General features: G+C 39.4%; 1 protein-coding gene across 3 annotated transcripts in view; it reads left to right on the top strand.

The window, feature by feature from the left end:
- NCBP1 (nuclear cap binding protein subunit 1) overlaps window positions 1-23,280 on the top strand; it is a 31,613-nt gene extending 8,333 nt beyond the window's left edge. For 2 of the 3 annotated variants that reach the window (XM_067316723.1, XM_067316724.1), the window contains 16 exons: window positions 159-374; window positions 1,513-1,610; window positions 2,888-2,951; window positions 6,263-6,373; window positions 7,681-7,745; window positions 8,461-8,523; window positions 9,921-9,995; window positions 10,751-10,854; window positions 11,887-12,009; window positions 13,187-13,289; window positions 14,882-14,975; window positions 17,546-17,649; window positions 18,388-18,502; window positions 20,957-21,100; window positions 21,516-21,629; window positions 22,543-23,280. In XM_067316723.1, coding sequence (XP_067172824.1) covers window positions 159-374; window positions 1,513-1,610; window positions 2,888-2,951; window positions 6,263-6,373; window positions 7,681-7,745; window positions 8,461-8,523; window positions 9,921-9,995; window positions 10,751-10,854; window positions 11,887-12,009; window positions 13,187-13,289; window positions 14,882-14,975; window positions 17,546-17,649; window positions 18,388-18,502; window positions 20,957-21,100; window positions 21,516-21,629; window positions 22,543-22,656 — 1,707 coding nt within the window. In that variant the 3' untranslated portion in view covers window positions 22,657-23,280. Of the gene's footprint in view, window positions 1-158; window positions 375-1,512; window positions 1,611-2,887; window positions 2,952-6,262; window positions 6,374-7,680; window positions 7,746-8,460; window positions 8,524-9,920; window positions 9,996-10,750; window positions 10,855-11,886; window positions 12,010-13,186; window positions 13,290-14,881; window positions 14,976-17,545; window positions 17,650-18,387; window positions 18,503-20,956; window positions 21,101-21,515; window positions 21,630-22,542 lie in introns of those variants that run through there. The other variant, XM_067316725.1, reaches the window with a different exon arrangement.
- The last annotated feature ends 2,151 nt before the right edge of the window (window positions 23,281-25,431 follow it).

The raw sequence follows: 25,431 nt of genomic DNA on the forward strand, positions 1-25,431 counted from the left end.
GTAAATGATCTGTAATAAGCAGTTTAAGCAACTGTTTGGTGTTTTTTTTTTCCTGAACATAATATGGAATTTGAGAAACAAGTTTTTGATAGTCCAAGGAGCTGCAAGATTTGTTATGAAGATCAGTGTATCTGATGTTTCTTGTCTTTTTCCTTCAGTATTTAGACTGCCTTTGGTCTCAGATTCAGAAGTTGAAAAAAGACCGTTGGCAAGAACGACACATCCTGAGGCCCTACTTGGCTTTTGACAGCATTCTTTGTGAAGCATTGCAACACAATCTGCCTCCATTCACTCCTCCACCTCACACTGAGGATTCAGTGTATCCAATGCCAAGGGTTATTTTTAGGATGTTTGACTACACGGATGATCCTGAGGTATGCAGTTGCTGTGGGAGAGAGCTGGTTTTACAGCCAGGGCACCAAGGCAATATTGGCCAAAATATGATGTCCCCTCTCCCAGAATGGCTAGCGGTTTGAAGACCCAGCAGTCTTACATCACTAGGTGATCTAGGTAACTAAGTTACCAAACAAAGCAGATCTGTGAGGAGAACTTAAATGAAGTTTTTGCATGCTTTCACTCAAAATGACTGTGTTGAATGGGTTCTCTAATGGATTCTCTATACTGTACTTGTATAACTGCATTCAAATAGCAGCCTTTTCTTCCATTATACTGATGACTTTGGTCTTTTCTCAGCCTAGCTACCTATAGGAATGTATCAAGACTGTTCCATGATATGCATCAACAAATTTCAACAGAAGAATATGCAAGAAGGGAGTGATTGATTGGGTTAGATCAAAGGTCCATCTAGCCCAATATTCTGTCTCCAGCATTGATCGAATGTGTAGCACTTGCACAGCAAATGCACAGACAGAAGTGTGTAAGAACAGGAAGAGAATATTGAGTGTTTTTTTTTCCCCAAGCAGTTTCCTACCTCCCTTTGCCTGCTACACTGTAGCTTAATTTGATGGCCCCTAATTTTTGCAACGAAGATGGCCATGAGGTGCATTTTCTCTGCTCTATCCAGGCCATTCCTGACTTTGTAAGTCTTCTTCATATTTTGGCTCAACCATGTCTTTTTTCAGGCTGCATGGTAGTAGCCTGCCTAATTGCTCCATACACAGACCCTCTTCTGTACTCTGTCATTCTTCTCATGTTTCTCAAAAACTTTTCCAGTTTGGCTGTGTTGTTTTGGGAACAGGTAAGAAGGAGAGTGGAAAACGGGACAAAAACTGCATGTAGGATGGAAGAGGTGGATGCTCCATGAACTTACCATGGTGTTCTCTTATTTTGTTAATTTTGGTTTTGAACACCTATCTGAGGTTTGCATGGAACTCTGTCACAGCTGGGTTCTCAGTCCTAAATGCTACAAGGCAGCTGAGAGATCAGTGTGTTTATGTGGAAGTTGGACTAATTTTTTCCACCTGTAAATACATGCAGGGTTGCTGTTAACCATAGTACCACCATAAGCAGTGATCTTCCATGAATCTTAAATTTTTATTTTATTTTTAACAGGGCCCTGTTATGCCTGGCAGTCACTCTGTGGAACGATTTGTAATAGAAGAGAACCTTCACTGCATCATCAAATCCCACTGGAAAGAGAGAAAGACTTGGTAGGGAGACAGCACTATGGGGGCCAGCACCACTTACACTATTGCAGCTTCTGTAGCATCCAGGGGAACAGGGGTTTCTTGGGAAGGGAATTCCTGGATAATCCAGGATGTGTGGCAAAAAAACTTGTTAGACTCATATGACTATTCACATGCACCACTGCAGAGAGTGTGTTTGTGTTATGCTTCCTGGAATTTTGAAGCAACTGATTTGTTCAGGCACAGCCAGCCTTGAACTGATTCTGTCTATAGCTGATCCCACACTGGAGTTCATAAACCTGCTTTTGCTCTTCCTATTGTTGCATTCTCTTCTCTTCAGGATTGCATTGCAGAAATGGACTAGCTCTGGGGAGCCATTGCAGGTCCAGCAAATTTTATTTGAATTCATCAGTGCCAGGAAGTAGTCCAGCTTCATTTCTTTGTTTCTGCTGAGTAATATCTGATGTGGGTAATTGGTAACCCAGGTGATTTGCTGCAGATAGCTGCAAGCTGTATCATGCTTCCAAGTAAGAGCTACCAAACTCAGTATACTATGCAAAAAATGGGCAGAAGCAGTGTTTTTTGGTGATGGTATGTGATACAGGTTTTTGGGTACAGCTTTTTGATTCAGCACAAACTAGAAATTCTAGAAATTCAGGGTTGTTGGAAGTCACTGAAATGTGTGTGGGGGTTCTTTTCTTTCTTTTTTTTTTTTAATTCTCTGAGGAAAATAAGACTAGAGGAAGGCTTAAGAGGTGCCAGAGAGCCAGAACTAAAATCAGGAAAGTAGCAGTTGTTTACTTTGTAATAGTGATAGGTGATAATGAGCTGATTAATAGTTGAAGTAATTTTAGCCTGAGGATTTCTGATGTAGCCCATTAGTTTAATAGTTTAGAATGACTTGAAAGCACGTTTGTTGTTTGGAGTCTTTCCTCTTCATGTATCAGATTAGTTTAAGTGTTAGTGGACACTTGCCAGCATTCAGATCACCATGATTGTTTATGCAAAACTGTGTTTTACTTAGCAGTATGTTTTTCAAGGGGTGTAACTGAAGAGAGAAACCATGGATTGTAAGAACATATTTTAGGCAATACTGGTGTGATCTTCTGCTGTTTCTTTTATAAGAGTTCTGTGGATGAATGGGCAGTCTTTGGAAGGGCAGGTTTTTTTGTTTGTTTTTTTGTGTGTGTGCTTTGTAAGGTAAACTCTTGCATGGAGTGAAGCATTTCCTGTAACTCTGCTTAATGTTTGTCATGTATGCTGTGTTATGTTCTAAACCAAACATATCTGTTATTTTGTAGTGCTGCACAACTATTGAGCTATCCAGGAAATAACAAGATCCCCTTGAATTACCACATAGTAGAGGTATGCATTTTATAGGTAACCTCTTTTGTGACTCCTTTATTTTCCAGGTAATGAATCTCAATTAACAGTGTGATAAAGTCATTAAACTTGCTTTGACTTGAGAGCCTTTCCTTTTTGAGTTAAGGCAAAGGCATTAATGAACTAATTCCATACAGTTGAGTGCTTGCTTTTTTTCACTTGCTTTTTCCTCTTCTCCTCCCCCCCCCCCCCCAAAAAAAAACAAAAAAACATGGTGCCTGGGAGCCTTGGTCAGGTAAACAAGATCCCTTAGTGCATTACTATGACAGGTTGTGGTATTTCTCAAGCTTTTCTTGAAGTTTTAAATATGCTACTTGTTCTAATGTACAAGGCAGTCTAAGAGATGGCTACATTTGAGTTGCTTTCAGTTTTTAAAAGAAAAGGATAAAATAAGCAGGTAACTAATAAGTGAAAGGACATGAGGAAATAGACACAAATTAAAATACAGAATATTCCATTTAAACATCAAACTTCTTTACTCTGAGGGTGATGAAACACTGGAACAGATTACCTAGAGAATTTAGAGTCTCCGTTGTTGGAGATAGTCAAAACCTGACTGGATACGACCCTGGGCAACCAGTTCTAGTTGACCCTACTTTTTGAGCAGAAGGTTGGACTAGACAATTTCCAGAGGTTCCTTCCAGCCTCAATTGTTCTGGTGACTCTGTGTGTGAATCTTTTAAATCACTTGGAATGATTGTGTTGCAATGCCACTGAAAAGCACTTCCAGTAAAATAGTGGTGTGTTTCCTCCTTGGCACCCTCCATATTGGAGGATTTTAAATAAACATAGTATATATCAGAAGAGGAATGTAGGTTTTTCTTACTGGCCCTATTCAAGGGCCTGTTTTTAAGATGCCGAGCTGTGTAAAACTTCATTAATTTCCATCACAAAGTGAAAGATTTTAAGAGACTTCAATAATAGTGGCAGCTTGTCATGTAAAGGTTTTATGAAGAAGAAACTAAGTAGGAGTTTCAGAGCTTACTACAACAATCTTATGTAGAAAGTTTGCCTTGATAGATGGGTTTGAAAATTCATCTTTGTACCAAAACACCAAATATTCTGAATGTCATAAAGCTTACTTTTGGTCAGCTTGGTCCTCTTTTTTGTACTCTTTGAATTCAAAGAGAAATCTTAAAATAAACAATGCTTTTCTGTCTTCACATCAAAGAATCTTCAGTGACTGTAAACCCTCGGATGCTGTGAATGATTGTATGGCTGGGTGCTTTATGCTCCACTGTACTTTACCTTCCACAAATATTGTGATTCCTGATTAAATATATTACTTTTAGGCCTTAAATTCTCTGATTATTCAGAAATTCATAGGAAGTGAAAATAACAAAGGTTTCTATAGATGAAATTACTGGAAGGAATGTTTGGTGTACAAATTATTTGACTATAACTGTAGTAGTTTCCTTTTTTCCACAAGTGTTTGGAATTATTTTAGAATATTAACTTTATTTCTTGCACCAACTTTTTATTTTGAATAAACCTACAGTGGTTTTAAGGCTTAGTATGGATTTTGCAGACTTAATCAGTCTGCTTGCTTCTGCTCCCTTGTAAGGCTTGACAGTCAAGTCAGTGATATGTTGCTGTCAACAACAGTTTACTTAAGAGTTCCATCTGTGGAACTTCCCTTGCTTGGTAGAAAAGCATTGAACAATAGAAATAATTTGGTCTAATAAGTGGAGGAAAGTGTTATTTAAGGTTTGGAATGTAACAGTAAGGCAGAAGTAAATATAACTTGAAAGTGCTCAATACCTTCCCAGACATGTCTGCTTTTGAGATCCCCAAGGCTACATCTCAATGTTTGTCAGGCCAAGCACAAAATGCTCCATGCTACCTAAGTCTGCACAAAGTACTCCAGAATGTGTCCCCTTTCTTTCATTAGCTTCTCATAGACATATATGTGGATATTACTGGTATTTCTGAACAGAAAATGTCCAGACAGTGTCATTGGGTTGTTGGAGTGACATGGCCTGTTGTGCTCCGACTGCTTTTGGTAGAACTCATGCTTTGCAGAGTTTGGACATCTGGGTAGTCAGTGCCCCATCTTTCTCATGGCCTGGTTATTTTCATGAAGTATTTTATGCCAATTTGAAGCACTCATCTGAACATTTGTTAATGAGCATCTTAATGAATTTCAGAAACATGGTCTTAAGCAAGGTCTCAGATGGTGACTTGTCACCCAATTGTTGCAATTTTCTATCCTGAGGGTAGGAGCAGTTTTCTGCCTAAGAGGTGGGTGCGCGTGCATGCACACACACACCATATTTGTCCCAACAGTATGTCCAAATTCTGTTTTAAAAGAAAGGTTTTCCACCTCTTCTAGTCTCTGTATGCTTTTGAGTCCATCCTTGTAATAAGAAGTTCTAGTCCATGTTAGACTCAGCTCTTCATGTGTTGTCTATAAAGTCTATAAATAGATGTTTATTTCTTACATGGATAAGAGGATTATTATCTACAGTTTACTTGTTTAAACTTCAGTCCCTCTTCTGTGTTTATTCAGAAGTTTAAAGTTGCCCCTGAGAAAAATGACTGATTATAATGAATCAAAGTTTCCCAATGCCTTTGATATAATTTAAATCGAATTGAGAATGGCATATAAACTGAACAGAACTTCAAACATGAATGTGGTACAGTCATCATTTCTTTGTAGTCCTCATAGACTTGCATGCTGTCATTATAGGCAAACTTGAAAATAAAAACACAAATGCTGACTGCAGGATTGTTTTTGTTTTTTCTTAAAATGATCCTCAGCCAAGGGCTACAGAGCAATGTATTTGCTGTAAGATATATTGACTGTTTTCAGTTGAAGGTTGTGGCTTTGTCCTAAGAATCTGAGCACAGATGTAATTTTCATGTAAATAGTCTTTTATATGAAATGCTTATGTTTCATTTAACATTTAATATTTATATTATTTAGTAGGAACAGATGGTTTTGGCTTCCTTCTTTGCCCCGATCGTGTGGTAACACTGCATTAGCTCATATTATAACTGTATGGACATTTCTACTTTTTTGAGTATTTGCTGGATGTAAGAGATTTGTAATGCTGGTGCTGTGTGTGGAGTTAATATGAAATGATGAGAGCAGTTAAGATGGATTGTATTATCATGCAGTGTTATTATTGTCTTTGGAAGTTTCTCTATTATTCTCAGAACACGCATTTGACAGAATAAAATGAGCCTTTTTTGGTATGTAGTTGCTTAAGATTGATTTCACTGTTCTGAAGCTGAGGGTTGTGTGGGCCAGGTCTGGCTATGGTCTGATTTGGTGCCTTCCTCTCTTACAGGTAATATTTGCAGAATTGTTTCAACTTCCATCTCCACCACATATTGAGGTCATGTACACAACACTCCTCATTGAACTGTGCAAACTTCAGCCTGGCTCTTTACCACAAGTTGTATCCTTTCTGTTCTGCTCAAGAGCATTTTAAAAGTGGAGTCTTTATTTCTTTTGTTCTGCAGAAAATGGGATAGCAATAAATACTGGCAGTAACATATTTTACAGCAGCTGCATTAAACTTCACCTGTAACACTCATGTGAAGGAAGCATAGCCCACTAACCACAAGTCCAGTCTTCCTTAGCTTGTCGGCTGGACAAACTCTTCAGCCTCCTGGCAGCAGTTCTGATACTTACTTTCATCTTCCCAGTAAGTCCTCTTTTAGCCCAGAGATAAAATACAAGCTCTCCTGCTTGTCCCTGCTCCCCATTTAGATCTGGACAATGCATGGCATGGTTGCAGACATTAAAACCTCAGAAGGAAAGGAAGTGATCAAGTTAAGAGATCTTCTTTGGTAATGACCCTGTGAATGCTCCTATGCTTTTTCAGTATGAAATGTAGCACATGATTTAAAATAACTTGCCTGAGTTCACACCCAGGTGGACTAGGAGCCTTCAAAAGGCCAATCATCTGACAGCTCTGCCAGGGTGTCTAAATGCTGGAGAAGGAAGAATAACTCCCAGCTAATTCTGAGTATTACATTGTCCCTGCTTTGTTGCCGTTTTAGATAATCCTTTTAGATCAAACTACAGACTCGGAGAATGGAGCATTGTAAACAGATACCTATCCACTGTTAATTTCATTCCCAAATTTTTGTTCTGCCTCATGTTATCACCCACTGTTTGTGAATCACGTAATCTCTGTGATTAAAGCTTGATCTGATCCTAGATTTGTGTGGACCTCTATGCAGTAAGTGTTAGATGTTAATGTCCCATGACAAGGGACCAGGGGTTGGCTGATTCTTTGGGTAAGGCTGGTGTAGACATACTTTTTCAAGCCTTGAGTGATGGTCAGAGAGTTTGTTGCAAGCATCAACTGCAGCTTGTGAAGCTACAAGGGTTAGACTATGGAAGTGTCCTCTGTCATGAGGCTGATAACTTGTTCATATCAGTACAGTTTTCATTAGCACATGACAGGATTTCCAGCTTCCCATACAAGCAGCAAAAGCACTCTCATTGTAAGAATGGAAGAAAAAAAGGTTTGGATTAGGAGATGGATGGTATTTATTGGTCTACATGCCTCTGCTGCCCTGCCCTTCTTCCTCTCTTCCCCTTCCCCCTGCTTTGCACTTGCCGTGATTTACCTGGTTTTGGAATGGACACAAGGAGCTGTCAGGAAAAGGTGATGAAGTTCTCTTCAAATTTGAAAGGAGTTAACATCGTATTTATCTAATAACTTTCTGTTAACCTTAATAAAAAAACTTCCAGCTTGCACAAGCCACAGAAATGCTCTACATGCGTTTGGACACAATGAATACAACGTGTATAGACAGGTAAATACATGTTTTGAAGACAGTGGAAAATGTTCTTAATTTTTGCTGTGCATTGGATATTGGTACATCTGTGAAAGGAAGCAGCTGAAATCCTTTTTTTGGTTCTTTACAAAGTGTTTTTAGGGCTATGGACTTAAGCCATCTAAAGAGAAGGTACAGGACTTATGCTTGCCTCTCCTCAGAAACACTCCCTGAGAATTAAAAATCTGGCCATATATACAGCACAGTTAAGATCTATGACAGCTTTTCCACATTCAAACCCTCTTCCGTTTTTTCCTACTCTTGTCTGCTCCCTGTTGGTCTGAGAAGTGGGTTGGAAATGGACTTATGGCAGACGTGCCACCTAGAGGAGGAAAGTGGTGGTGATTTTATTTTTTTGCATTTTGAGTGAAATTGTTAATTATTAGTTCTCCTACACAATGTACAATCAAAGATATGAAAATCTCCCCGTTCATAGTAGGTTTATATTTTGTTTTATGTCATTTGTATTATACAGCAAAAGAGGAGAGACTGCCTGTTTGTCTACAGAGGCTGGTTTCTGACTCTATGCACTCTGTCTTCTGTATCTGTCAACACAGATGGCTGTTTATTGCTCTGATGGCTTCAGAGTGGAGCATTTAGGCTTATCTTTGACAAGTAGAAAACATAAGAAAATCTCAGTGAAAAGCTTTCCTGCACTTCTGGTATTTAATGGAGCTTTTCTCTTTTGATAAAGGTTTATTAACTGGTTTTCTCACCACTTGAGTAACTTTCAGTTCCGTTGGAGCTGGGAAGACTGGTAAGTATCTCTCCTTGTAATTCAAACTTGATATTGCAAAACCTTTAAACTGACAAACTTATCCAGCAAATGTCACAGCAGAGTGGACCTGTTAATTGCTTTCCTCTAATTCTGTGGAGATCCCTCTCAACCTGTTTACCCCCATTCTGTGGCAGATTGTCTTCAAATCTTTTTAGTCACTGTAATATCCCTGGGTAACTTTGTGATGAATCTCAAACCAGTACAAGAGTTCCCTAAACAAGAGAAGTAGAAACATGTTTTCCTTGTTGACTTGTCCTGTCTTCTCAGTCAGTTGTTAAGTTTCCAGAACAGCTTCCCAACTTACCTTTAATGACTTGCCTTGACTCTTCCTCCCTTTGGTCCCTGTATTCATTGTGTAATGTTGCTCTCTGTCCTGCCCCAAAACTTTCATTTTAAGTCGTCCTTGTGACCTTATGATCTGTTTCTGTTTCCTCACCGCCACCCTGCAAAATCTTTGTGCCCTAAGTTGCAGCAGACCTGCCCCTGCCATCCATTCTTGTGTCAAATCCTGAACTCATACCTTTAACAGGAGCTCCCTGGACTCCCTCAGTGTCTAACCACAGCTTCCCCAAAGCTTTGCATTCCAAGACTGTGCTGTATGTTTACGTCCATCCTGTAGCTCTCCCACATAGAAAGAAAGGTCACCTGGGATTAATTTCTCCCTGTAGTTCCAACTCCTTCAGCCTGCTACCATACATGCTTTCCATAGCCAATATGCCCAGTTGTCCCTCTGAAGAGGAGTCCAGCACTGTTTATGATACATCACTGCAGCTTTTGCTCAAGCTCCTTGTGTTGTCCCCATGTGCACCTATGTGCTTGTCCATTATCCTCGTACGCGTTCATGTTGACTGACCAGGCAGCAGTCTACATTTGGCAGTTTTTTCTTTGCCTAAATGCCCTTTGGTGGGAACACTCAGGTGGGTCTCTCTCCCAAGCTGACATTTTTCACAAAGCTTGTAAGTGTAACTGTATTTGAGACTTTTCTTTATTTGAAATGCATTTGAAATGCATTTGAAATCATCCAGTTCAAAAACTAGTGTGAGGTAGGAACAGACAGTGGAATCGCACAAGGTTCCTCTCCCTAGAGAAAGGGAAGGTAGACTAACCACAAGCACAGTCCTTTTAATTTTGGTGAGCAGGGGAAGGGTAGCTACTCAAAAAATATATTACACAAAGATGAGATTCCAAGATTGCTAATGGCCAGTAAGGAAATAGCGATAAACTGCCTCATTATCTTAAAACTGCCTACACTGTAAAACAGTCTTAAGCAGTCTAATTATGCATAGACAGTGAACATGTTGTACCTGCCAGTCCAAGCCAAAAAGATTAGAACATATTCATTTGCTAAAAGGTGTTGCATTTTGTCCCTTTGATAGGTCAGATTGTCTTACTCAGGACCTTGAAAAGCCGAAACCCAAATTTGTGAGAGAGGTTTTAGAAAAATGCATGCGGTAAGTAAGACTTCTAATATCTTCCTTTCCTACTTGCATTCAAAGCAAATTTTGATCATTGCTTCCAGATACTGTCATATTCTTCTCGGTGACTCTAATTTTCATTGACCTTTTTTTAAAAAAAAAAAAAAAAAAAAAGTACCAGAACACACAGTCAGGACTGAACTTAGGATTGTTGTTATGGAGGGGTATAGGAGAGAGAAAGCAAAATGTTCAAAAAGCCTGTATAATTCAGCATCCTGCGTGAAAAGTCACCTGTTTTTCAGCAAATTCAATAGAGGAAGCATGAAAACGTTGTACTACAAAATGAATGCATTTTGCCTGTGGCATTCCTTCATTTCACTGAAAATTCTAGTAGTGAAATTAAACATTTGTAAGAGTGAAATAAGCTGGAAAATGAAATGAAAACTTTTTTTCTGCTTTTAATACAACATTTTACTAGTTGCCTACATAGCATCTTAGTCTTTTGCATGAAGCATACTGCCAACTGGCCTCTTAATCTTTTCACAAGCTGAATTAATTGCATTGAGGATGAAACACCACTATCAACGAATTCAAACATAAAGTATCTACTAGTTTCTGTGGGTAGTAAGAGCTAACTAAACTAAACTTACTGTCATTGCACTGAATAAACATCTTGGGTTTTTTTGTTCTGTGAAACTTAAATTCAAGAAAACCATTTAAAGCAATGATTTGAGTTAGCCCTGAAATTATTCCCATTTTAATTCTACTTCTGTGAAACTTGCTTTTTCCAGGCTCTCCTACCATCAGCGAATAATAGACATTGTTCCTGCAAGCTTTTCTGTCCTCAGTCCTGCAAATCCAGTGTGCATTTACAAATATGGAGATGAAAGCAATAGTAAGTACTAAAGTTACTGAGGGGTCAAGTTGAAGGAAATTGTGCTTCAGAGCAAGGGAACGCTCAAGATTGAGTGTATCACAGAATCACAGAATCACTGAGGTTGGAAGGGACCTCTGGAGATCATCTAGTCCAACCCCCCTGCTCAAGCAGGGTCACCTAGAGCACATTGCACAGGATTGCATCCAGGCGCATTTTGAATATCTCCAGAGAAGGAGACTCCACCACCTCTCGGGGCAACCTGTTCCAGTGCTCTGTCACCCAACATGTGTAATGTCATTTGTTGTCATGAAGAATGAAGAATACAGATGAAATATGCTTGATTTTGATGTAAGCAAGTCTCACTCTATGTGAGCAAGTAATATAGCTTAAGTTTGGATCTTCCTACTATAATCATCTTGATTACTTTAAAAATGAAAAGAAAATTCATATATATGAAGTCAGTTTTGCTGAGGTGGTTGGGCATTGGCACTACAGCATTGCATTGCTTGTCAAAGTCTAAAATTGGAAATATCATCCATTTTCCTTGTTCAGGCAGAATACTGCGCTCAGAAGTCAGCATAGCAAAACATAATGTGGACTTGTTTTTGAGCTTCATAAAACAGTGGAATGGTTTTACCAGTAAACTTGGTTTAATGAAGCATACAGAGGCAGCAGACTATGTGAAAGTTGAGGTAGAAAGACTTTGTTATTATTGAGAACAAAGACAGTCCTAATCATAAAGGTGTCTTTGTCAAAAACGCAGTGAGAAAAATAAGGAAGTACTGTATTTTTAGGAAATTGGATGAAACTGGAGCAGAGCTTTAGACAAAGTGATTTCTTGGCCTCAACTCTAAAGATTCTACCAAAGGCTTTGAATTTGATGTGAAAACTAGGAAACCTGTTGAGCAGTATTATGGAATAGTGGTGTGGACCGTGATACTGAGAGCAGCTAGTTTGAGGAATAGCTGGGAAGTGTACTTGCTTCTCTGAGAAGCAAACTGATATAAAATTCTCACTTGCATTCTACATTTTTGTCCTTTTTTTGTTTAGGGTCTCTTCCTGGATATACTGTAGCCCTCTGTTTAACGATTGCAATTAAAAATAAGGCCAGTAATGATGAAATCTTCAGCATTTTAAAAGATGTGCCTAATCCAAACCAAGATGATGATGATGGTAAGAGTTCAGCTGTTAAGCATTGCAAGGCTGTTACTCCTTTTTTATCTGATAAGCTGTCCTTTATTGCTGTGGGTGTGCTGGTTAAGTGAACTGCTGTATGCTTTTCTTTCTAACAGTTTCAGTTTAACAGTAAATGGAAATGATACACAGTTCTCAGGGTTTATTTTATACGTGTCATGTGCAGAGGCAGGCCCATTTTTCTTAGTAGAGGTAACACAATGCTTGAGATGTAGTAATTATCAACAGAGGAAGCGCAAAGGGATTTAACATTCTCCTTGCCTTCAACAACAGAGCGCAATTCATGCTGTCAGCCTTGCCCCTGAGATCGAGTGCTTGTGCCCTCAAGCTCACCTCAGAGCTCACTTCCTCTCAGTGCAGTCCCATGGCAGATAAGATAGCCAACATGCTGGCTTTAGTCTCCTGTAGATAGAAACTCACAGTGGGACTCCACTCAAGTTCTGTATAGCTTTGCGGCTCCAGACAAAGCTTAATTCCTAAAGCCTGTGTCTTCTAGTGGGTTGGAAGGAGTTTGAGAAGTGATCTTTTAAAACGGCTTGCATAGTTCAGTTTTATTTGCAAGTATTGTTATGCAGGCAGAAAGCAACGATGATCTGGCTTTTGCCTGGGGAATTAGTAACATCTTTTCTGATTGCTTTTAAGGATCACCCACTAATCAGTGTTCTCATTCCTGCCTGTCATCATCAGCAGGCCTACAGCAGTGTCCAGGGAACTTAGCACCAGTCACCTCTAGTACCCATATTTGCCTCTGCCCAAGCTCTGTACCCTAATCATCTTCAGCTTCCCCTAGCCTCATTCACTCTCCTTTCTTCGTGGCCTAACAGGCTTCCAGCTTGATGCGTAACTCTGCAGCTTCCTTGGCTGTCCTTCCCTACTGCTCTCCATCAATAGTGTTACATGATTGCAGTGTGACTGTTTCTGCTGCCTTCTTCACTGACCTGGAATTCTTTCTGCATATTTTCCCCATGACAAAATGGGAGTACCAAGATCTGCAGCTTTTAGAAAATCTTTACCAACTCCCTGCTCAGCATTGCAAAATCTGGTTGCTGAAACTTTATCTTTTGTGAAACAAGTTAAAACCGTAGGTTGTCTTTTAAAGTTTAGCTTACAAGCTCTACTTGAAGTACTTACTGTTTCAACTTTAAATAACTTGCAGATGAAGGATTTACCTTCAACCCTCTGAAAATAGAAGTTTTTGTTCAGACTCTGCTTCATCTAGCTGCGAAGTCTTTCAGCCACTCCTTCAGTGCCCTGGCCAAGTAAGTGCAATATATGCATTATTTGGGGGCTTATGTAACTGTTTAATTCTGACAGTGAAATGCTTGATAAAAGAACTGAACCACAATCTTCAGCAATGTTTTAGGTGTTCCACAATGCGATATGGTGGTATGTTTTGGGAGAACTAGCGACACTGCTTACTGAAGGAGTAGTGTAAGTGCTAGGCTACATAAGTGAATGGAGTTAACAGAAAAATGTATATGTCACAGCCATGTTGCCTTCATTCAGGCAAGGGTCCTACATGTTTTAAGTCTCACAAATAAGAACATACGGATCAGTTTTGGCCATATCTGTGCATATTCATGGTTCTGACTGAAGTATAGGTCTAAGTTTTCTGAGGAATGTAGTACATTATGGTTCTTTGTACATGATACTGCACAGTCTTGAGAAATATCTATCATGTACTGAAAAATATTAACTGGTATCTGGATTAGATTTTCAAGTATTACATCCTCTTAACGACAGTTTTTAAATCAAACAAATGGGACAGTTTGGCACATGAGTCCATTTTAAAATTACTCATTTGCTGAGTGTTGTGAGGAACAAGTGTTATCTTCTTACATTGGAATGGCTGGAAAGCTCCCATTGCAACATCTCATACTACCAATAGGACTTAAAAAGCATTAAGTAAGTATAAAAAGAAAAACAAAGACATGAAGTCTTTAAAGCAGCTTGCTATAAACTTTTTATCTACCAAAGCAAAATAAAATCTATTTCAAAATATTTTGGAGTGTATCCCTTAAAGACATGCTTTAACTTTTAAGGAATTTACTTTGTTAGCAAAATGAGATGAAATAACTTCTAATACCGTGTACCTGGGAGATGCTCTTAAGTGGTCTTAGTATATAGGAGGTGGTCACATGTATGTTAATGACTTATTTTTAAGTGCAGATAGAGAAATACGTAAAGCCAACACAAAACCTTGATTTTTGTCTGTATCTGGAAGCCTTGTAGAGACAGTGTTTATAACAAGCAATAGATAGCCTGCAGTTAGAAGTACAAGAGGCAGGGTGCTGTGAATACTCAGAGCTGATATTGTCACTGCTGCATACCAACAGTGGCAGCCACAAGATCAGAAAGAGCCACCCAAGTGTTCACAACCCAGCTTATTGTAATGTAAGCATAAAGCTTAATAGCAGTCAACGTACTCTGCTAAAATAGAGGTTCTAGCAGCGTTTCCCTCAGTGAGGGTGTATTGGGTAAGTGTCTAAAGTTACAGAAAGCCTTATCAAGAGCAAAGTCCAAAGCTCAAAGGAAACTGAACTTTGCTCCAGCTGTTGTATAGATAAGCACACCAAGCATGATAGTGTCTCCTGCTTTTAAAAGTATGAGGAAAGGTAGATCAACTTCAGGGAGCAGATTTGCCATTAAGATTTAAGTTGCTTTTAGGAGCCGTCATGTCTCCTGTAGCATTTTTAGCTCAGGTCAGTTATGTTCTTCAGGGGTAGTTGTTCAAGAACTGCTGCAGATAGTCCCAAGATTTCTTTTGGCCAAATCTAAACTATTTGCCTAGTGTCTGCTGCTTTTTTGACCTGATCGTAACCCCTCCATTGACTACTTAATCTATTAAAAGGTTTCATGAAGTCTTCAAAACACTTGCTGAAAGTGACGAGGGGAAACTCCATGTTCTGAGGGTTGTATATGAGGTTTGGAAAAATCATCCGCAGGTAAGAGGTTGTAATGCCACATACCTTTGTGGGTTTCAACTCCCAAAAGGTCATACTAAGTAAAAAACCTACAGTTTGCTTTTTATACTTTAAAAATATGTTCTCTGTTCTCTGCTCTTATTTGAAGGAGGATTCAGATTGTATTTACCTTTGTTAACAGTGCCTAAAATGAAGACTGGGCATAAAATAGATTCTTCGTCAGTGAGGCCATTTTTTCAAAGTTTAGTGTAGGAGAGCAAAGGCTGTCATTGTGACTCGGCTTCATGCTATGTTTGGCTTATAAGAGGAAAAATTTCTCTTAACCTATTTCTGTTCAAAACTGGAATACTAGAACAGTCCTTTATCTTCCAAGATGTAGCTATGACAAAAGTAAACTAAATGCTTATGAAAGAGGAAACTTGGTTACTGGGGAGGGGCTTGTTTTCAATTGTTAGTGAAAGCCATGCAGTGAACTGCAAAGATTGGAGTTCTGCGTGGGCAGAGTGAGTAGACCTGCAGTCAGTAACTGTTCAGAACAGATCAGTCTGACAGTGCAGTGATTAAGTTCATTCTTGAGCCAGAGGAAATAATACCCTGAAAGACCTATGAAAAATGCCTTTGTTTAAGCTGTTCAGTTTCTTCACAGTGGTTGTTGCTTCCCTCAGCTGTCATCCTTCTATAAATGGAAATGGATAAGAAACTTGCTTTGAATTTACTTACACTAATTACTTTGGTATCTCTCACTGGTGTGTTTGTGTTATACGTTCTTGTGTTTAAAAGTGAACCATGCCTTAAAGCTGCGTTAGACACTCTTCCAGATGTGATCTCACTGAGAACAGTGGGTAATCCTTGCATCTGCTCCTGGGCCTAGGGTCCATTCCCTACAGTTACTAAAGGGAGAAACTTAGTACTCCAAAGTCAGGACAGGTTTTCTGGGTTCCTAAAACAGAAGTAACATCTTCTACAGGTATTTTTAAAATAGAATTAAAAGAACAAAAGAAAATGTTTTAATATATAAAACTTCCCACCCAAATATTGACCTTCAAAATGTGATAGTTACAGTCTGACTTACTTTTTGCTTTGTAACTTAACTGGATCAAAAAAAGTTACATTACTAGAACCTAATATCCATATACTTTTCCTCTTCATTCCTTTGTACTGCAGCATAACCAAAATGAGATGGAGATTTCAAACCCAGACTGAACAGTCATGTTAGATTTTAATGAGCATACCAAAATTGTATTAAAAATGTCAAATAGTAAGTTTAGGAAGTTCAATTGTTTAACTTGCTTGTGGAACTTAAATTTTCCATTCCTGCATGTATTCCAGTTCAGCCTTATGCTTCTGATCAAGCACTTTATTTTCCTTGGGTTCACAATCTCTCTGGCACACAGAAGAGATGATGCATGGACAGCAAGACACCTGCCCAGAGTCTGTTTGCATAGGATTACCTGTACTTCAGTGCCTATGATCTAAAGTCTACCATGTAGATGGGAGCATGTCTTCTAAGCTGGTTCGGAATATCAGCAATATTTGCAAGGCATCTAGTGCTACTGAGTGATCTCTACTGCAGGGGGTGATTTAGCAATAAGAGTCAGTAGTTCTTGGACCAATTTAGTAACGTTGTGATGATTTCATAAAGAGAAACCTTTACGTTGAGATGGAATGTCTTCCCAAAATCCTAGGCCTGTGTTATATGGAAGGTCAGACTGAATAATCGGAGATTCTTCTTGGCATTACAGGAGGATAAATAGGGTATAGGATGCTATCCTGGGGCTTGAAAGATGAGTCCTAAGTCTTCTGTATGATTCATTCAGTCACTTCAGTTTTCTTCTTTAAAAGGAGCTTTGTTACTCATCCTTTTTGGAGAATGGGTGGTTTTGAGGATAAATATATTATGGACTGCAGTTCTTCGATATTGTGACATTCAGGCACATGAGTAACTAAGATAAATCCTTTATTCTGAATAGCTTGGAACTGCTTTAGTCAGTAATTGATCTCTGCAGTTGCCTGCTTGATACTCACAAACTTCCCAGAGTCATGGCAAGGCCTGTAGTAAGTACTTCCACTGACTGCACAGCGATGGTTACGTCCTAAAATGAAGAGGTTCTGCAGGAAGAGCTTACTGTCAGACTTGAAGACTGTTGCGGTGCAAGAGGAGTAGGCTAGTAGTTGCTCCTGTTTTGTGAATATGTAGCAGGGAGGTATGCTCTGGTTGGCTTCTCTGATGTCAGATAACTGGGACTTATTTCTGTGATGCCTCATTTCAAACTTTGATGCCTGTATCTTTGAATTTGAGAGTGGCAGAAGTATATACACTAGTGAAGAGTGATCCATCACTCATGAAAAGTAAAGAAGGTTGTTAAAATGTGAATGCATGCTTTGTATAATTATTACAGCCCCCCTAATTTGAGCAGGTTCAAGCTAAACTAATTAGATGTCTGCTCTGCTCATTCAGATGACTAATGTAGAGTTGCATTGGATGATCTTTGGTTGTATCTGAGGCTGGAGTATTTACACAGATTGCATGTTACAGCAAGGCCTTTTCCTATTTTGATGGAAATGTCCATCTCTTCTTTCCCAAAATATAGATGATTGCTGTGCTTGTGGACAAGATGATTCGGACACAAATTGTTGATTGTGCTGCAGTAGCAAACTGGATCTTTTCATCAGAGCTCGCACATGATTTTACTAGGTAATATGTGTGAACTTGTCTTTTTTTTTTGTCTGTAAATTTTAAGTGGCTAGTATGTGGTTTCTTCTATGAAATCTAAGTAGTGGAAGAGAAGGATACAATTAATCTTTTGTTTCTTCTATAAAATAGTACTTCAGCATTTTGCCATCTGAATTGGGATATGGATTTATAGGGCAATGCAAGAATTCTGTTAGCATGCCATTTTGCAGGTAGCCCCTAAGCATGCTGAGGTGGAAGAACACTAGAAACTTCCTAGAAAAGGACTGTTAGTCTGTGTTGCATAGCTGCTGTCTTAGTGAAGTCTTGGTCTGTGGTTAGGGTATGTATCTTGCACTACCCTCAATACACTACTTAGAGAAATGGGAAAAATTTAGTCAGAAGAGTCAATTTGATGTTGGTAGTGTTGCAGTATGTGTATACAATAAAATGCTAGCTTGGAAATCTAGTGCAAAAAATAGGAAAGAAATGGCTGTTAAGCTTTCTTACATTACAGGTGTGCTTTTGTATTTGTTGAGTGTTTGTTCACTCCAGTAAATACATAATAATCAGGAAGTTTTGTAAATTCTCCCAGATACATTTTTCTGCAAGAAAGCACATTAATTTTTAATATATTGCAGTGAAAAATCATGCTATTTATGGTCATTTGAATAAGAAGAATTTAAAGATGTTAAATGGCAGAGGGCTTGGTATCTTGGAACAGTGTATAACTTACTGTTCCGAGTTTTGTGTTTTTCCTAGGTTTTATATTTGGGAAATCTTACATTCCACAATTCGTAAAATGAACAAGCATGTTCTGAAGATTCACAAAGAACTGGAGGAGACTAAGGCAAGATTGGCACGGCAGCACAAAAGAGTGAGAAATTTGTTTGTAATATTTAATATTTTAGGCTAAGTTGTATAAATCTGCATGCTATCAGATGTTCTGGAAAGTTCTGGGAAGGAACAAAATAAGTATGCTTATCAGGAAGCATGTCTGCAGACATGTGGTCATCTGTAGCACTAACACCAAAAACTGGATGCATGTTCTCCATACACCTTTCTAAAGATTGCTAAGGTCCAGGAATTCAGTCAAGTCTGTAAAGGAGTTCAGATGTTCTTGCTGGGTTCAAGCTTTTTCTCACAAGTTTCTATTCCAATATAAGCATGTCCTCCACTTACTAACTTTGATTCCAGTTACCATATTAGATAATGATAGGAATGGTTACAACTTATTTACAAATTTATGGTAGGTGCTTTTAAAGAGTGCTCTTCCAGATGCTGTGGAGAAGTGCACAGAAACAGTGATTTGTTGAAAAGTTAGCTGTCACCATTCTTATGGATGCTGTTGCATTCTGACACGGGCATCTGTCTTTCCTTTAGTTTTTTTAATACCTTTGTGTGATCTGGCTTATTGTATACAACAAAGTGACTGTCAAGCAGCCACTGTTGTGTTGTGTTGTCCCAAGTGGGACAATAAAATGTGGTGTGGGTTGTGTCTCTTGGCGCAGCTGAAGAGGGTGGGATCCAAGGAAGTGTTGCTGAATGCAGTCACTTAACCCTGATAGAATGAAGCCAATTTATAAATATGTTGTGGGTTACAGAGAGGAGAGAATGCCCTTGTTCATATATAGTCAGCAAGTATGATTACCTGCGCAAAACTCTTAGCTAGTTCTAAAACTCTTGCCTAAGTTAATGTCTGAATTTGGCATAGCATGGCACGCAAGCTGTTGGTGTGTTTTGTTTTTCTTTCAAAAAAAAAAAAAAACCTGCACAAGTCATTATTTCCTATGAGGATCCTGAGAGATCTCTAAGACCTAGCAGTTTGCCAATGTCTGTTCATCCCAACTCCTTCATCTTGTTTCTTCGTTCCTGGCAACAGCCATCATAGTTGCTTGCATCCTCAATCTGCATTGATGAGCAGCTGATAAATGCCCATGATTATTGAAGATCTGGATGCAATCACTGACCTTTCTGTGAGGCGAAGAGCTTCGCTGGCACCTCTGAACAAATACACCAGTGTTTTCATTTCAGTACCTGTATCTTGCTGCAGGTCTTTAGTTCAGAGTATTTTAAATGAATGTTATGCCATGAAGAAACATTTGTATGCAACAGTAAGTTGTTCTGCAGGCTGGGGCTGTGTTGCATCACTGTTTCTTTTTGAGGAAGTAAACTATCAAATTTTTGTGCCCCCACAGAGCAGTGTTGTATTATTGGATGAATTCAAGGCTTGCATACTTTCTTTCAGGGCCAATTGGTCCTTTGGCATTTTAAGTGTAGGAAACCTGTGTAGACAGGGAAGAATAAGTTCTTATAGAGAGAATAAAAATTAAACTCACAGTGGCTTTTTAAAGCCCTCTTTATTAGTGTTGCACTAATTCAGAGCCACACGGAATCTTTGGATTGCTAGTTTGGTTCATATGCAGTAGATGAGCTAACACAGTCCTGTATATTTTATAAGTTGCACACACTCATTTTACAAATATTTGAACTTTTTAGATGTTAATTTATAGGTATTTTTGCACAGAAATAATCCCAAGAGACCGAAGCAATATCTGTAGTTGAATATACCTTTATCCATCAGATTGTTCCTGTCCGATTGTATCCCATTTAGTCTTGTATTGGACAACTTTATCTATGAGATTGCAGGTCTGGTACTGTTTGTTAGTTAATTTAAGGCAATGACAAAAGAGTATTTTCCTCGCTATTGAGTTGGCTGCCACCCTGTCCCTTTGTAGTTTGAGAGCATCCCCTTTGATCTTGAGTATAGGTGGTCCCCACTTTAACAGCCAGAGCTACAGTTTCCTGTCTTCCTTTTGTGGTAACCCACCACATCCATCTGAGCTCTAGCACAGTGTTCATTTCTCAGTGTTCATTTTTTTGAACCCTGAAATTTCAGAACTGCTAATTGAATGAATTATTTGTCCTGTAGCAGGGGACAAAACATAACACACTTGTGACATTTGTGCAAGGGTTTTTGTTCTTTTTTTTTTAAAGCTATTCATTGTCTGCTAATGATGAGGTCAGCAGGCTTATTACCTTGTGCTGTGTCTCCACTAAATAAAATTCTTGCAAATCTTTAAGCTTGCTCTGTTTTCTCTGATGTTTTGCTTTTTCAGGCCTTTCCCATACAGGTGTTGTGTTGAGAGACTTAATATGAATCTTCTTCCTTCCAAATTTGCCTCCTGAATCATACTCAAAGTAAACATCCTTCAGTATATAGTACTTCCCAAGCTACAGAGCAGCTTCAGCTGCTCTTACAGACCTTAATGGGCACTAACATAACAGGTTAGCCAGGTTGCTAGGTAGTCATGTGCTGTTTCACTTACAGCGAGACAGCGATGATGATGACGACGATGATGACCGAAGTAGCGATCGGGAAGATGGACCACTAGAAGAGCAGATAGAGCGCTTGCAGGAGAAAGTCGAGTCAGCACAGAGCGAGCAGAAGAATCTCTTTCTTGTCATATTCCAGGTAACAGTGGGTGAGGTCTTGTCTCACCTGTAGGTTTTATTGTACGTGTAAGCTTACAGCGTCATTTGTATCTTGGGAATCTTCTTCAGATAAGGATGTGGGGAAAGGGTGAATAGGCTTATTGTGGGAAAGAGTCAGTTCAGATGATCCCCCAGAAAGGACTGCCAGGCTCCCTAGAGCAGGATTTGTTCAGTTTCAAGTGCAAAAGAGCGAAGGAGTTCTCTGCTAGCATACAGGTATTGAACAAGCAGAAGGTAACTTGATTGTAAGTGGTTACTACATGCGGTGTCCCCCAAGTGCAATAATTATTCTGACATTGCTGTTCAAAACTTCTGTCCCCTGTTATCTTGTCTGAGGTTAGGAACCTGTTTTTGTTTGACAAGACTGAATCAGTGTTTTTCCTATTCTTCTGCAGCGCTTCATTATGTTGTTAACTGAGCACTTAGTGCGTTGTGAAACTGGTGGAATTGATGTATTTACCCCTTGGTACAAGAGCTGTATAGAGAGGTTGCAGCAAATCTTCCTACAGGTAAGTTTTGCTTTTCTGTTTAGAAGGCTGTGGGCCCATGTTGGATAGAAAAGCTTTTGTGACTTGAGACCCAGGCACTCTGTGAGAATAGCAGTGGATGGCAGCACCAGGACTTCTCAGAAGACCAATGTGGTGGTTAGGCATACCTCCTGGGTCCTGTCCTTGTCTCTGCTATAGACCCATAGAGTGACTGGTCCTCGGTTACTTCCCATGCTACGAATATCCGGCAAGAAGATACTGGGATGTGTTTATAAACTTAGTTGAGCTCCTCTTAACTGTGTTACAGTACAAGGCAAAGTCTTGAGTGAACAAGAATACTAAAACAGATCTCTCTTAAATAAGTGGCTAAAAATGTTGTTAAATTCCTTTTAATAAGATGCATAAAAAGCTTTTAAACTTTAGTTTGGAATTCTTGGCTTTATATTAAACCTGATAGCAAGTGCAGGTGATTGGCTGAAAGTGACAGAATAATAGACAATTATAGATGTGGGAACATAAGCTATGTTGAAGGATGGGAGACTGCATGGAAGTGGTGGTGTAATGGTTCCATGGGGTAAGCTCTTCCCTGGTCAGAGGTGACTTTAAAGCAAATATCATGAGTTTCCTGTGATATCTGTGCAATTACCTCTGTGCATGGCATCCTGCACAAAATTCAGGATCAGGAGTGAACGAATACAGGGAGCACAGTGCTCTTGAAAAAGGATTTCAACACACTTCCTTCTTGCAATCAGTAGTGGCTCTGGATCATGCTTTTCTTCTCAGTGGCTGATGTGTTGTGGAAATGAGATGTGCTTGTCAGTTTTGGTGAGAACATTTGACCTGTGATACTTGCCTGTCTTGACTTCTGTGCTTGTTCTTTGTAAAAAGTTGAACGAAAACACCAAAGTCTTTTTTTTCTTTTTTAATCTACCAGCATCACCAGATAATCCAGCAGTACATGGTGACCCTGGAGAACCTCCTGTTTACAGCTGAACTGGACCATCACATATTGGCTGTGTTTCAGCAATTCTGTGCTCTGCAGGCCTGAGGATTGTTCATGTGCAGAGTCTTGTCTGCAGGACTTTAATGAATTTAATTTTTTTTTTATGGGAAGACTTGACCTGGGGAAGGAAGAAACTTTTTAATTAAAACTGGCTTTCATGTGCTCCTATATAAATGCAGCAATGCAGTACTCTAACCAACAGCAACTCTGTAAGCATCATAAGCCTTATTAGCTATGACTGATAGAGGATTGACGTGAAGTAATGTGTGAGTTCTTTGAATCTGTCCTTTCATTTGGTTTGAACCTTGCATTCATGATAGTATTTTTTTTCTCCCCACTGTTGTTTATATAAAAATAAAAAATAGGCAAAAAAAACATATAGAACTTGTTACCTCTACCTGCCCTGCCCCTTAAAAGCAAAGGAATTACAAAAATATGAAACAGGTCATAGTGTTTTGTGAGTGTGGAAGGAAATGCACCTTCTCATGAACAGTGTGGTAAGTTCTCTGTAGTATGGCACAGGAGAAGTGTCTTAACTTTGGGCATGTGAAACACTGAGTAAAGCTTTCAAAGTAGCATAGATCATATGGGTTTGTTCATTGCCCAACCAACTAGATTTTCACAGTTTGAAAGAACATGGATGTAATACAATTGAAATATGTTTTTTAATATATTGTCTGGTGTCTTATTACAGTAACTGTAAACAACCTGTAGAGGAACTTCATGAACTTCTAAAAAATGTGAGCCTTTATGCAGCATGGTCAAAAAAAAGACCTGTCCTAACAGTAACCTTAATTGGTAGAGATGGTCAGCAACAGTCTGAGTGGAGCAAAGCTGCTATTCCGGTACTGCAAACCATACCTAGGTGTTGGGAGCTCCAGCCCGAAGTGCCAGGGGTGAGGGAAAGGCAGTGTAGCCTGTTCTATTTCGGCCTGTAACTACATGGGCTGCTGAGCTAGCACTGGTTTGGACCTACAGGTCTGCAGTGAGGCCAGAAATTTTTCTGGCACCGACCGTGGATAAGCTAATTGCCCATCACGTGTGGATTAGTAATAACTGCTTCATGGTTTTATCTGCTACCCTTTCCTGTCTTTTAGTCTGTAAAATGTGAAGAGAGCATGTGACTCCCATGTCTCCAAAAAGCATTGTAGCATTGAATTAAGTGGTACCTTACAGGAGACTTAGACTGGGGTGAACCACAACCTGAAAATGGAGTAGCCTTAGTTTGAGTTATGCAAATAACATTACTTCTAGAAGAAAACAAACCAGAGTGGTCTGTATCGTGGCAAGCAGCGATGCATGGCAGAGCAAAGACATTGCCTCAGGCACTTGGCTCTGTGTGGTGACGTTTGTGTACACAGGAGCTGTTTATGGTCTCTTTTTTTTGTAGATGAATGTTTGAAAATTTTCAAACAACACTGAAAATGATGAATGTTGATTTGGTTCCTGTACAAATTATTTTTCAAATACTGTACCTAGCAATGCATTTCATCCCTACATTAAGCAATTGACCTCTTAAGCACAGAGGGCAAATTTTTTTCTTTTTAGTGTTGGCATAACCTGTTGTGTGGCCTGTAACAATTGGGTATATCCTGTAGACTTGATTTGTTATTTCTGCTTTCTCTGCTTATCCTCTGTGATTTGACAAATCCCTCCATTCTTTTAGGGTCTACTTTTTCCGTATTTGTAAATTTGCTTTATGCAGGGTTTTTGTCAGTCACGTACAGAGGTTTGCTTCAGATCTGTTAATGTTCTTGAATAATCAAATAACTTTTTTCTTTTTTCCTTTTCTTTTTTGTAACATTTAATGCTGTACGGAAATTTTAGTAGGGATCTTAGCCTTTTTTTTTTTTTCACTGGATTGGATCAATAAGGAATTCTGACTTTGGTGGGTGTGAATCTGACTGACTTGAATGTGATTTCTGTAAAATTGATGATGCAATGAAACTTACAGAGCTCTGACTTCTGAGCCTTTAATGTACTTGATAAATACTGGGGCTGGGGATACAGCAGCAAATACCTGAGCACGGACAGCATAATCCTATTTCTATGATTTAAAATCAAGCTATATTGTCTTTCAAAAACGATTTATGGTGAGGAGTGTGGGCTTTGATTACATTTCCTTACTATGTTAGAAAGTATCCCCTTTGTAGGTAGCATGGCACCTGACTTGATGGGGAAACTGGTTGGATCTGTAGGAAAGACATGTTTGCATAGTGATACAAGCTGTTAACTGGAGAAATTTGGAACTGCTGCAGCATGAGGTGCTGGTTAGTGTGAAGATGCCGTAGAAATGTGGTGTGGCTGGAAAAAAATGCACAATTGAAAACAAAAATAAATGAAGGTGAAGCAGGTTACTAGTGGGAGTGTTTGTCCTAACTATTTACTGGGGCCAATGAAGCAAAGCAGTTGTGACAGGGTCAGTCTGGTGTTAAATGCGGCATGGATGGGTTTCACTTTCCCTGTGCATAGGTACATTGACGGATCGGTCACCCCCCCCGAGCCTTCACATCCTTGCATTACGAGCTAATCTAGCATGCTTCCCTGCTCTGCATGCCCAAGCGATGCTAGCATGCGTGCTGCCAGGTGCGCTGCTGCAGTAGCTCTTCCTTTCCCTTGCCACTCCTGCTTTATGGGCTGTGCTGCTGCATCCCTGCAGCAGGCACAGCCAAGAGTTTCTGCCACAGGATGGCCCCTGCAGCCTCCCCACAGGTAAGTGATGTGGCAGCCAGTGCACAGTACCAGTTCCTGCCCTAAGCTGCAGGGAGGAGATGTGGGCCCACATCTTGCCTTGTCTGCCTCTCTGCCTGGGCTATATCT

Source organism: Apteryx mantelli, chromosome Z, assembly GCF_036417845.1.
Source record: "Apteryx mantelli isolate bAptMan1 chromosome Z, bAptMan1.hap1, whole genome shotgun sequence".
Taxonomy (NCBI): domain Eukaryota; kingdom Metazoa; phylum Chordata; class Aves; order Apterygiformes; family Apterygidae; genus Apteryx; species Apteryx mantelli.